Source organism: Ursus arctos, unplaced genomic scaffold, assembly GCF_023065955.2.
Source record: "Ursus arctos isolate Adak ecotype North America unplaced genomic scaffold, UrsArc2.0 scaffold_14, whole genome shotgun sequence".
Lineage (NCBI taxonomy): Eukaryota > Metazoa > Chordata > Mammalia > Carnivora > Ursidae > Ursus > Ursus arctos.
In genome coordinates, this window is record NW_026622808.1 from 15,282,319 (window position 1) to 15,294,978 (window position 12,660).

General features: G+C 56.1%; 1 protein-coding gene across 5 annotated transcripts in view; it reads right to left on the reverse strand.

Annotated features, from left to right (window-relative positions):
- Positions 1-4,449: 4,449 nt before the first annotated feature.
- Positions 4,450-12,660, reverse strand: part of DPP9 (dipeptidyl peptidase 9) — a 41,461-nt gene continuing 33,250 nt past the window's right edge. For 4 of the 5 annotated variants that reach the window (XM_026481111.4, XM_026481107.4, XM_057311438.1 and 1 more), the window contains 5 exons: positions 11,671-11,817; positions 10,569-10,721; positions 9,712-9,854; positions 8,144-8,255; positions 4,450-5,492 (listed from right to left, as the gene is read on the reverse strand). In XM_026481111.4, coding sequence (XP_026336896.3) covers positions 5,400-5,492; positions 8,144-8,255; positions 9,712-9,854; positions 10,569-10,721; positions 11,671-11,817 — 648 coding nt within the window. In that variant the 3' untranslated portion in view covers positions 4,450-5,399. Of the gene's footprint in view, positions 5,493-8,143; positions 8,256-9,711; positions 9,855-10,315; positions 10,451-10,568; positions 10,722-11,670; positions 11,818-12,660 lie in introns of those variants that run through there. The other variant, XM_026481108.4, reaches the window with a different exon arrangement.

Sequence of the window (12,660 nt, forward strand, 5' to 3'; positions counted from 1 at the left end):
TTTCAGTGGCAACTCTAGACTTCCTGCCTCCAGTGCATGACTTCAATCTATAAGCAAATATCCTACAAAACCCCAAGCTGAGGGACATCCCACAAGGTAACAGGGCAGTAGTCTTCAAAAACATCATGAAAGACAAAGGCTGAGGCACCCTCACAGAAGGAGGAGACCAAGACAATAAAACACAATGTGGGATGCTGGATGGGTTCCCTGTCTGAGTTCAGCCTGTTGTAACAAAAATACGACAGGCTGGGGGTGGCTTATAAACAAACACGTTTATTTCTCAGGGTTCTGGAGGCTGGAAGTTCAAGATCAAGGTGAGGCATATTTGGTGTCTGGTGAGGCCCACCTCCTGGTCCACAGGTAGCCCTATGCTCGTATTCCCATGTCCTCGCAGGGTGGAAGGGACAGGGTGCCCTCTGGGGCTCTCTCATAAGGGCACTCATCCCATTCATGGGGGGCTCCACGCTCGTGATCTAATCCCCTCCCAAAGGCCTCGCCTCCCCGAACCATCACCTTGGGCATTAGCTTTCAACATACGAATTTTGGAGGGACATGTTCGGTCAGTAACAACCCTGGACCAGAAAAATGGCCTCTACCTATTAGGTAATAGGATTGTACTGATGCTAATTTCCTGGCTTCATTAAGATTGCACCATGGTTACACAGTGATGTGAACGTTAGGGGAAGCTGGCTGAAGGGTATCCAGGAACTCTGTACTATTTCTGCAGCTTTTCTGTCAGCTCAAAATTATTTCAAAATAAGCTAAAAAGAAAATAATCCCTACTTCAGGGGGTTGTCAGAAAAACTGAGGAAATGCAGGTGAAATTTCTACAAATAAGAATTCTTAATACAAGCCCCCCCCCTTTTTTTGGTCACAAATTGCTTAAATTTTCAAGAAAACACCAATGGTGAGGTCTGGAGTGTCCAGAATTAAGCTTGTTTTCCTAGTCCTTCCTGACTTGAAAGAACAGACTCCAACAAGAAAATGGCATAGGTAACCCCTAAGCTGGGCTCTATCGAAAAACCTTTCAGGGCCTCAAATCACTCTAACCCCCTCAGACACAGATGAAGGTCAATTTCAGAGAGGTCAGGAGGATCCTCCAGCAGGCGGAGGGCTCCATGGATAACCCTAACCCCAAAACTGATGTCCTGCTGGTATGGGCAGCCTGTCCTAAATTGGGATACCTGCTCGCATTAAGAAATTTCTTTCTCGTAGGGGCACCTGCGCGGCACAGCGGTTAAGCATCTGCCTTTGGCTCAGGGCGTGATCCCGGCGTTATGGGATCGAGCCCCACATCAGGCTCCTCCGCTATGAGCCTGCTTCTTCCTCTCCCACCCTCCTGCTTGTGTTCCCTCTCTCGCTGGCTGTCTCTATCTCTGTCGAATAAATAAATAAAATCTTAAAAAAAAAATTTCTTTCTCGGGGCTGCTGGGTGGCTTAGTTGACTAAGCATCTGCCTTCGGCTCAGGTCATGATCTTGGAGTCCTGGGATTGAGCCCCGCCTGGGGCTCCTTGCTCAGTGGGGAGCCTGCTTCTCCCTCTGCCTCTGCCTCTCCCCCCTGCCTCTCTCTCTCTGACAAATAAATAAAATCTTAAAAAAAAAAAAAAAAAGAAATGTCTTTCTCCTTACAGCTGCCTGCTCTGGACCCATTAGAAATTGTCTCCATAAATGGTATGATCACAGTCTTATTCTGTGTTTCACACAGCATGGTCCTGTTGATGTCTTTCCCATTACCTCACCTGCTGTGTTTGACCTTCAGTCCATCACTCTGAAGGATTCAATTAGTGGCCAAGCGCTGCTGCTAACAAGATATTTCAGTTGTGAACTGTCTGAGTCTCCCACTGAAGATAGGTAGGTTGGTGTGTGCATGTTTTCTTTTCAGAAAGACTGAGCCCAAACCTCTTTTGTTTTTCCTTTTTGCCTCAAAAAAAAAAAAAAATCATACTGGAGAGATTAAAAGTAAAAAAACCCCATCATTGTAAGATCCTGATTTTTAATCATGACATGAAATCTAGCAGTCCTTAAGGAAACCATTTGGTGACCCAGATATCAATGGACATCTCTCTCTGTTCAGGACACTGTAAGTGGGATGGGTGTGGATGTAACAGGATTGCATGGAGGAACTCCTTTTTTGAGAATAAACAGTTCTGTATTATGACTGTGGTCGTGGTTACAGGAATCTATACAGGTGACAAAATGGAATAGTCACACATACACTCACCAGCAAGCACATGTGAGCGCTGATAAAATCCATATAAGGTACAGTCTAGTTAATTGCATTGCACTCAGGTCAGTTTCCTGATATTGACAATGTACTGTGGTTAGGTAAGGTGTAAGATGGGTGAGGGGTACATGGGACTCTGTACTATTTTTGCAACTTCCTATGTGTCCATAGTTTTTGTTTGTGTTGAAATACCATAAACATGTTTGATAGACAAATGACAAACCGGGATGTCTCTACATCCAATATGACACAGGATTTTATGTCCATTGCATATGGGTTCTTTCCAATTAGGGAAGAAATGAGCTTTTCCAACAGGAAAGCCAGCAAGCATATGGACAGGCAGCCTCACACAGGGCTGGGGACCCCCCACTGACGGCTCGGATCCCCCACCAGTGGTGTAGAAAAATGGCCCACGTAACAGCCTGGAAGAAACAAATGCCTCTACCTGCCACCTCGGAGACCTTGACCTTCTGCCAACAGACACTTGTCCTTTTGTAGCTGCCCATCATCCATCCTCCTTCCTGTTGGCACCCCACTTCCATTTCCGGGCCTCATTGTCGGGTAGGAATGTGCATGACTGAAGTTAGGCCAATAGATGCTGTTTCATGACAATCTGAGTACCAACTGAGTAAGGCAGGAGTAGAAGGTTCTGAGGAAGAGTTCCTGCTTGGAGACAAATGCAGGTTTCCAGCTGCCAAGGTTCCTGGAGCCCAGTGCCCTTTGCCACCAGTTTCTGTCCCATGACTTGTGACCAGTCCCCTCCTCCACTTTATTTCACAGAGGTTTAAGTGAAAGACATCTTATTCCCAAGACTGGGATTTTAAACATTCATTGGCTGAGCTTCCTACCCGTAAAACACATCGAGACTGACAACATCATTCAATTTGCAATATGGATGACAAGGACTGATTTCCTTCATACGTAGACAGAGTCCACAAATCAATGAGGCCAACAGATCAAAAGAAAGGTGGGTCAATGATTACTAGTCAAAAAGTGTCTTAAAACATGAAAATATTCCCATACATAAAAGAAATGTGAGTTCAAATTAAAGTGAGATGCCATGTTTCACCCCTAAGATTGGCAAAGATAAAAATATTTGATAGCAGTTAGTATGGTGGAGGAATGGGGAAACAGGCACACTTCACCCTTCTTGGAGCAGTTTTACATTGAGGTGTTCTCTTTGGAAGGCAATCTGGCAATACTCTGTGAAACTAAAAACAAGTATGCCTTTTGATAATTCTAGGAATTTACCCTATAAACTCAAACATATGCCCAAAATATGTGCAAGACTATTTGTTGCAGTGTGGCTTATACCGGGGGTTGGTCAATTACAGACTGTGGGTTAAATCTGGCTGGCTGCCTGGTTTTGTAAATAAAGTTTTATTGGCACCCAGCCAAACACTCATTTACATATCATCCGTGGCTGCTTTTGAACTAGGAGGGCAGAGTTGAGTAGCTGTACCCCAGGCTGTCTGCCCCACAATGCCTAAAATATTTACTCCGTGGCCTTTTACAAAGTAAGTCCGCGGACCCCTGATTTATACTGATTTAAACAAAAAAGCCCAGAATAACCGGTTATCCCTTGATAGGTGCCTGGCAAAATAATGCTGGCACAGAGGGAGGAATAGACCCAGGTGTTTAAAAATAGACTGGGAGGGGATCACCTCTCTGGAACGAAGGCGTCTTTTCTCTTTGTCTCCTTCTGCACTACCGTTTTATTTGTTAAGCCATTAAAAATAAAAGCGAGACTCCCCCAAGTACGGAGAGGGTGAAGGTGCCAGGAGAGGCCATCCTGCTGTTCGGAACTCAAGTCACCAGAGCGCCGTCTGCTCGGGCAGCCTCCGGTGTCCCTAGGTCTCGGCCGCTGGGACAAACGGGAAGAGAGGCATGGCCCGCCCTCCTCAGTCGGCGATTCCTGATCCCCGAACCGAACCGCGGGGTCAAGCCTCTGCTCAAGCACAGAGACAAAACAAGCGAAGGCATCCTGGGCAGAGTAACGGGCCAGAAGGATGTGCCCCCTGGCGGATGCTGTTGCCCTGAAGAAGCCTGTGGGCTGGGCGTTCTGGCTGCATCAGGACCCGGCCCGGTCCTCCCTGGGGCCCGTCTGGTGAGGGGCGGGGCATCTCCCAGCCCTGTAGCCTCTCAGGACCCCGCCCAGTCGGAGGAGCCCCCAGCCCCGGCCCCAGCCCCAGGCTTGGAAGGAACCTCAGGCAGGCGGCTGCGCTTCCATCTGGAATCGTTTACTGAGTCCACTTCTTACACGCATAATTATAAAAGAATAAGAATCGACAAAAATATTTTCTTTCCATAATATGTAGAGGTGGTTCGTTTCTGGTGGGGTGTTTTGTTTTGTTTTTGCTTGTTTTTCTTTTTGCCCGCCGCCGGCAGAACGCTTGGCAGGGAGGAAGAGGAAGGAGTAAGGGTAACCCTGAGGCGGGGAAGGGTCCACTCGCAAGGCGGGAGCCCCGAGTCTGCCGGGCGGAGAGCGGGGCCGCACGCGCGCTTCAGAGCCGGCCTGAGAGCTCCGGGGAGGGCGGGAGGCTCGCGGCCCGCGGCGCACCACGGCCCCGCGGGCTCAGAAGAAGCGCCCCCCCCGCCCCGGGTGCTGGCTGGGTGGAACTCCGCGGCCCGGCGGCGGACCCCATTCTAGGTTTAGGCACCCTTCGCTTTGTCTCTTAAATAATCATCAAAAACGCCCCCTAAAAAAACACACTCTGAAGCGGGCGGGTCTGGAAGGAAAGGCAAACGCATGCTTCCGTGCTGCCCGTGCGCTGCGGGGCGGGCCCGCGCGCGGAGGCCCGGGCCGCCCAGGGTCCTCGGCACCCCCCCCCCCCCCCCCCCCCGCCAGCTGGAGCGGAGGCTCCAGCTCCCGGACAACGTGAGGGGAGGGGATGGCTTGAGGAAGTGCCTCTTGGATGTGGGCCTCGTCTCTCCGTCCTGGCAACCGAGAAGCAGCAGGCAAAAAACCCAGGAGCATTACAAAAACGAGAAAAGGCGTGGGGGCAGCGAAGCCGGAGGCTCGGGGGCCGGGGGTGGTCTGTCCAGCGGGGGCGGTGGGAGGAGGCGCCGGGGTCTGCGGGGGCCACTCGGGCCCTCCCGCCTGTTCCCCCAGTGGCGGCGGGGGCGGCGAAGCCACTTGTGCTCTGAATGTGCAGGCCCCCCCGCGGCGGGGGCTCAGAGGTATTCCTGTAGAAAGTGCAGCAGCGTGACTTCATAGTGCTCGCCGGACTCGGGGCAGCGGATACTGTGTCTCTCGTTGGGGTAGATCTGGGTGGACAGAGAAGGCAGGGCTGGTGACACAGAGGGACCCTGCCCCCAGCCGATCGCCGGCCGGCATCCTGCCCCCCCCCCCCCAGCTCAGGGTGCCTCCTGGGGGGAGCAGGCACCCTGGACTGATGGACCTGGGTTCCAAACCCCCTCTGCCCCTGACCGGCTTGCTGTGCACTCTGGGCAAGTGACACCCTTCCTGACCGCAGCCACCCGCCTCCAAAACCGGATGAAGAATCTGGACCTCTCCAGGTCTTTTCAGGGTCTGGCCAAACTAGTCTCTCAAACACAGAGCACATGCACATTCAGAATGGCACATTCGAGAGACTGCCTCTCTATCCCCAAGCTAGGAGCTGTCCCCCAAACCTGGGGAGGTGCAATGAATGCACCTCAGGGGAAGGGGCGGCGCATCACATCTTCGGGATGTGTGGTACAGTTCACTGGAGGCACTTGCATTTGACCGAAAGGCCACGTTAGGACTGCACGTGCCATGGCTCCCATGACAGGCCTCCCACCCCAGGCTCGGAGGGGGCGTTATCCCCAGACAGGAGCAGTGACTTGTCTGTGCCAAGGGCCACACCCAAGGAATCACCCAGTCCCTGAGACCTGGCTGAGCTGACGTCCAGGCCCTTGCGTGACCGTCACAGGAGCTTAGGTGTTGCCTCTGACCATGAAATGAGGGTTCTGGCACCCTAGCAGGTCTCAGAGAGATCCTCGGGGCTCGTGGGACAGGCTTGAAACCTGCTCCACACTCTCCCAAAGTACCCCACTCTAGTCCCAAGCTGGATGGAGCCGGCTGGTACCAGGGCCAGGGGGCCCATTTCTCACCTCTCCCTGCCAGCGAGGGACATGGCCACTGCCCCAGTTCACTACTCTAGAATACATCCAAATGCCCAGAGGTCTCTCCGCCTCCTCCCTTGCCTTCTTTCATCCATCCCTGGATGAAGCACAAGTCTAATCATACTGTCCCCCCTCAGAACTCTGCAAGGACTTGCCAGTCTGGCATCAAGACCCCATCTCCTGCCCTGCAGCCCCCCAGACCTCACTCCTACCCACTTTGGGCACCAGCACTGCCTGGGACAGACCTTTCACACCACCCTGGGTCTGGCTGCCTGGTTACTTTCTCCTCTACAACAAGTGTGATGTGTGAACAAGGAGGACCCGGGACCACCAGCCTCCCAGTCCATCCGTTCCAGGGTGCCTGAAACAAAAGGTGGGGTCTGCCCCACCTCCCTCACACGCTGCCCTGCTCCCACCCCCAAAGCAGTGTCTCATCTCACCTCCAACTTCTCATAGGGAGGCAGGGGCACAGGACTCCCGGCCCACCCTGTGGGCTAAATGCTCTCCCAAGAGAAGCCATTTGGCCCTCGAAGCCTCCCTGGCAAGCAGGAGTTATCCTGCCCATTTCCCAGAGGAAGAGGAAAGGCCTGAGGTTAATGGACCTACTGCCTAAGGCCACCGGCGAGCAGGATTTCACGGTGTGAGGTTCCATCCTGCCCCGCCTCACGCTGATCTGCAGCTGCCGCTGCCTATTTGGGAAGAGCATGTGCGGCTGGGGGTCTCCCTCCTGCCCTGTCTGGAAAGGCGTGCCCAGCCACAGGTTCCCAAGGCCTGTCCCTCCTGCCCTGCGACCCTCAGTTTCTCCATCTGTTGAATGGCAACATGGCGCCCCCCTGAGGACAGAGCGAGTGCAGACTTCTGCGAGGCAGAAACACTGAGGGTGGCAGCACGTGATAAAATCTGCCCCTCTCGCCTCTCTCGCTTAGCTGGCCCCCTTCTTGCTAGGACGACTGACTATGGCTCACATCCCACTGGCCCCCGTGGGCCCCTGTCTAGAGGGGGTCTCAAGGGAGGTGGGCCCAGACACCTCACCCGTTGAAGGAAATCCTGCCGAGGCCCCGCCCCTCACCCCAGCCACGCCCCCACCGCTGAAGCCCTGCCCTTCGCCGCCAACGCCCCACCCCTCACCTCCAACCCCTGCCCCTCTTCGAAGACTGGCTCATCACCAAGGCCCCACTTCTCACTGACAAGACCGCCCCCTTATGGCAGAAGCCACGCCCCTTGCCCAACGCCCCACCCCTCGCCCGAGGCGGTGCCCAGGGGGCCCCGCCCATCACCACACCTTGGCCCCCAACTCCCTTCCCGCTTACTCCATCCACTCTGGTCTCCTGTCCCAGGCTGCTGTCTCTGACACTTTCCTGTGCCTGGTGTCTAACCCCTGGCCTCCCACACCTGGGCTGAGCTGGGTACCCCCCCCCCTACTCTCCAGCATCCTTAAATGTCACCTCCTAGGGAACTCTTCTCTGATCCCAGTCACCCTGAGATGCTGTCAGCGCCCTGCACCGTTCCTTCGAGGCAAATTTCTTGGTTTAAAGTAAAATGGTGTGGGCATGATAATTTCCCTAACACTGACCTCCTTCCACCAGGCTGAGCTGGGGTGGGGGTGCTGGCCTGTCCCCTCAGTGTGCCCGGCCTTGAGGGCACTACCAGTGATCAGTACATGATTGCTGACTGGATGTGGGGACCCGGGGGGGGGGGGCGCTGGGGAGGGGTGGACGCAGCTGGTGGGGGGAGCCCTGCCTTGGGGGCCAGTGCAGCGGCAGATGACTCCACCCGCCCACCCTGTGGGCTCCTGGGGAAGCGCCACCCACCTGGAGCTGGTAAGGTTTTCCGGCTCGGATCAGCTGGGAGACGAGGAAGTTTGTGTGGAAAAAGTGCACATTCTCATCCAGGAAGCCGTGCAGGATGAGCAGGCGATTGGGCCTGGAAGACAAGGCTGGGTGAGGGTCTGAGGTGGGACCCTCTGCTCCCGCCCAGCCCCAGCGGCAGCCAGGACTGAGCAGCAGCTCAGCAGCCCGCGGCGGCGGAACCGAAAGCCTGAAAGCCGGGGTTGCCACAAGCAGGTCTGGAGCCTCCCTCACTTCCTTGCAGGCAAGGAGGGGAGCAGCGTGTGGGCGCGCTGTGCGTGGTACGCCCTGAGCTCCAGGGAAGCTTCTAGAGCAGTGCTGCGCCGTGGCCCTGTGGGATGATGGAATGTTCTAGACCTGCCCCACCCAATGAAGTCATCAGCATCACCACCACATGTGGCTACTGAGCACTTAAAATGTGGGAAGAGTGGCTTAGGAATTGTAGTTTTTAAGAATTAAGTGTTTTTTTTCAAGAGAGAGTGCACACGCCGGGGAGGGGAAGAGGGGAAGGGAGAGAGTCTTGAGTAGGCTCTATGCCCAGTGCGGAGCCCCACGCGGGGCTCAATCCCATGACCCTGAGAATCATGACCTGACCTGAAATCAAGAGTCGGACACTTCACTGACTGAACCACCCAGGCACCCCTAAAAGTTTGTTTTTTAAAAATAATTTGTTGAGGTGAAATTCACATAACCTTAAAAAAAAAAAAAAAAACCTCATTTTAAACTGAATGATTCAGGGGCTTCTGGTGGATTCACAATGTGGTGGACCGCCATGTCTATGCAGTTCCAGCAGAGCTCCCTGCCATTAGCAGTCTCCCCCAGCCCCTGATAACCACCACACAGTCTGTGTCTGTCTCAATGGGGTTATTCTGTCAGCAGCTCAACATGAACTGAAATTGAGGGGCCACATATGGCTCCTGGCTCCCGTACTGGACGGCCCAGGCCCAGAGCACTGGGTTTCGAGCGTGGCTGTCCCCAGGCATCCCCAAGGAGCCCCCGCCACACTCCAGACCACGGAGAGCAGCCTCACCAGGAGAGGGGCCCAGGCGGGGCCAGCCTGCATTGAGAGTCCAGCAAGAAAGGCGTGGACCCAGGGGGTATGTCTAAGCTGGTCCCACAGCCCCGGATGTCACAACCATGCGGACCTGAGACCCGACCACTGCATGTCAAATCCCACAAAACAGAGGCTGATGAGGTTCAAGACCAACTGATGGCCCCACAGCTGGACACGTGCTTGGGGAGGGAGGGAGGCCTGCGTGTGCAAAGCAGCGTGACTCTAGAGCCTTCCTTCCATCATTCTGAGGGCAGGGCCAAGGCCTCCTCCCTCCAAGAGCACCCTGGGTGCCGGCCTGCTTCCGTGAGGAGCAGTGAAAAGGGAAGGCCTCAAGGGGGTGCAAGGTGGCCGCAGAGAGGGAGTCGCACATTTGGGAGGTGCTGTGGACGCCCAGCTTCGCAGACAGGCCAGGGAGGGGTGGCAGGAGAGAAATGGGGGCCTCGATGACCCAGAAGGCTGGGGTGGGTGGGGGCCTTACTCATTGGGGAGCTTCTCCACGTGCAGAGCTACAGAACCCGCCTCGTAGCCAAGCTGGTTGTTCTCCGGGACATCCATGTAGCGCTCAGTGTACCCTGTGTCGTAGGCCATCCAGACCGTGACCGGGGCGCCCGCGATGGCCACCTGAGGGCCACAGTGGACAGAGCGGGGGTCAGGGAGACATACAGAGACAGACAGAGAGAGAGAGGGAGAGGGAGAAGCAGAAGGAGAGGAGGAGAGGAGAGAAGGGGAGAGAGGAGAGGAGGGGAGAGGAGAGGAGAGAAGAGGAGAGAGAGACACACGGGTCAGGTCTCAGGAGCCCTCACTTGCCTGCCGGCTGTCCCGGGGCCTCCCCCGAAGGACGTGAGGAGCGGGCATGCACACGGGGGCTGGCAGGGGAGGGGCCCTCAGACCGTGTGTCCCCCGTGGATCGTGCGTTGTTGAGGGAGGGCGGGTGAGCTGAACGAGTGCGTTCAGGCCAGGATCGGCCCCTCCCTGGTCCCATTGCCTTCCTGCCTCCTCCTCCTCATCGCCGCCCCGCGGTGCCCTGACAGTGCCGCCGGCCTGGGGGCCCCTCCCCCGACGCTCTTCACACCATGCCCCACCTCTGCCCATCCGAGGCCGGGGTCCCGGGCTCAGCCTCCCACAGAGAGCTGCTGGCGGGGTTTTGTGCAGCCGGATGCCATCCTGGGGTCAGCAGTGGCGGGCAATGAGGAGGGGGGCTCGGCCCCATGGGGCTGCTGCGGGGAGAAACAGCCACGTGGCAAGGCCCCTGCCGAGATGCCTCTCCGGGGGGGCGGGCTCTGAGGGGCACAGGCGGGTGCCCGCAAACAGGGGCGGGGACGGGGTGGGACCCACCTTGAACACTTGGGGCTTATGGATCAGCCCCATAAGCGAGAGGAAGCCTCCGTAAGACCACCCGTGGATGGCAACTCGGCTCAGGTCGATGAAGCCGTACTTCTCGGCCACGAACTGCAAGCCCTCCACCTGGTCCTCGATCTCCACCTGGCCCTGAGGAATGAGGCCGGGCACCTCTCAGAGGCCTCCTTCCGTGTGTGCACCCCGCTGTCCCACCTCCGTCCCTCGTGGACCAGAAGCAGCTCTCTGGAAGCTACCCCTCTCTCCAGACCCTGTTCCAACCTGCTCTTGGGGGTGGTGGTCAGACAGGCCCGGCACCAAACCCGCCCTGGCATCTCCTGGCTGACTCGGAGAAAGCCATATCCCCTCTTCTGGACCTGTTTCCCCATCCCTAAAATAGGACATCAGCATGAACAGGACCACTTTAGAGTGGGTGTGAGGGGGAAACGAGGTAGTCAGTGTCCTGCACTCAGAGGCCTGGCCCATGCTAAGGCTTGATGAACAGCGGGTGTCATCACCATCATCATCCTGATCACCACCACCACCATCCTCACCACTATCACCGCCCACCACCACCGTCTCCATGCTCACCACCGCCACCACCATTGCCCTCCACCACCACCACCATCGTCGTCTCCATGCTCACTGCCACCACCATCGCCCTCCTCCATCACCACCATCATCGTCTCCATGCTCACCACCATCACCACCGTCTCCATGCTCACCACCGCCACCACCATCATTCCCATCATCACCGTCGTCTCCATGCTCACCACCACCACCACTACCACCACTTCTACAACCACCAGTCCCTGTCTGTTCCAGCCATTGGGACTTCCTGCTGACGGGGCCTATACTGAAATGTTTCACTCATTGGGGTCTCAGGCACCAGGTGGGACGTGTGGATACCTGTCTCCCCATGGGTTGTGGCTCAGAGCAGAGAATCAAAGTGGACACTCTCCTCGGTTCCAAAAGGCTGCCCTATTTATGCCCGGCATCCTGGCCAGGACGGCCCTTGAGGAGGTGTTCCAGAGCTGCCCCCAAGCCCAGGGCTCGCCCCACCACACAGAAAAGACCCAGAGAAACTGTAAAGAGATGTTACCATTTGGTTTTTCAGGGCCCCTTCGAACCGGAGCCCTCGCTGACATGAGCCCCTGCCATCGATCACGACCACGGCGTAGCCCAGGGACGCCAGCGTGTTGAGCCGCAAATACTTGATTCCTTTGAAGGAGTTATTCACCAGCTGCACCTGTGATGGGAGAGCAAGGAGGGGACACGGAACTTTAGGGTGAGTGGTGAGGAATCCAGTGTGAGATACCAGGGAGGGACAGGGCCGGGGGTCTTACAGCCTCATCAAAGCTCCTGCACTTTACTGTGAAGGCTGTGGATGATCCTGGAAGGGGTCTAGCCACGGGGGAGTAGAAGGTCAGGCAGGGGCCCACTCTGCACCAGGCTGTGCTTAGGGCGGGCTCCCTCCTCAGCCAGGGCCTCTGCCGCGGCCCTTCCCTGGAATTACTCCCTGATTTTTTCAGCCACATTCTGTCTCCTTTCTACCTGCATTCTTCTCTGAAAACAGACAAAAACTGGTGGTGTTCTTGGAGTAACTTGATTTAAATTAGTTCTTCACTTTGCCTCTACTGATGTTTGGAGCCTTATCAGTCTCCGCTGGGGGGGGGGGGGGTCATGTCAGATACTGCAGGGTGTTGACTGTCCCAGGCTCCCACCACAGCTGTGATGACTACAAATGTCCCTGGACATCACCAAGTGTTCCCTGGGGGACAGAATATCCCCAGGTGAGAAACTGCCATCTTAGATGAACCCAAATGCCAATCTGCCTGCCTGGACCCATCTTGTCCCCTTCTTAGAGAACTAGGCCCAGGGCTCATGGCCACCTCTGTCCCCAAGTAGGTGACCAGGGGTGGCAGTGGGTCACTGCTGGGCAGGTGGGCCAGACAGACACCTGGGGGTTAGGAGGGTTTCCCAGAGGGACAAGGGAGCATCAGCAGGTGAAAAGCGAAGGGCGCTGTCGGAGAGGGTGGGGTGTACAGGACCCAGAGGCAGGGAAGCAAGGGCCCCCAAGAACCCTGTGTGG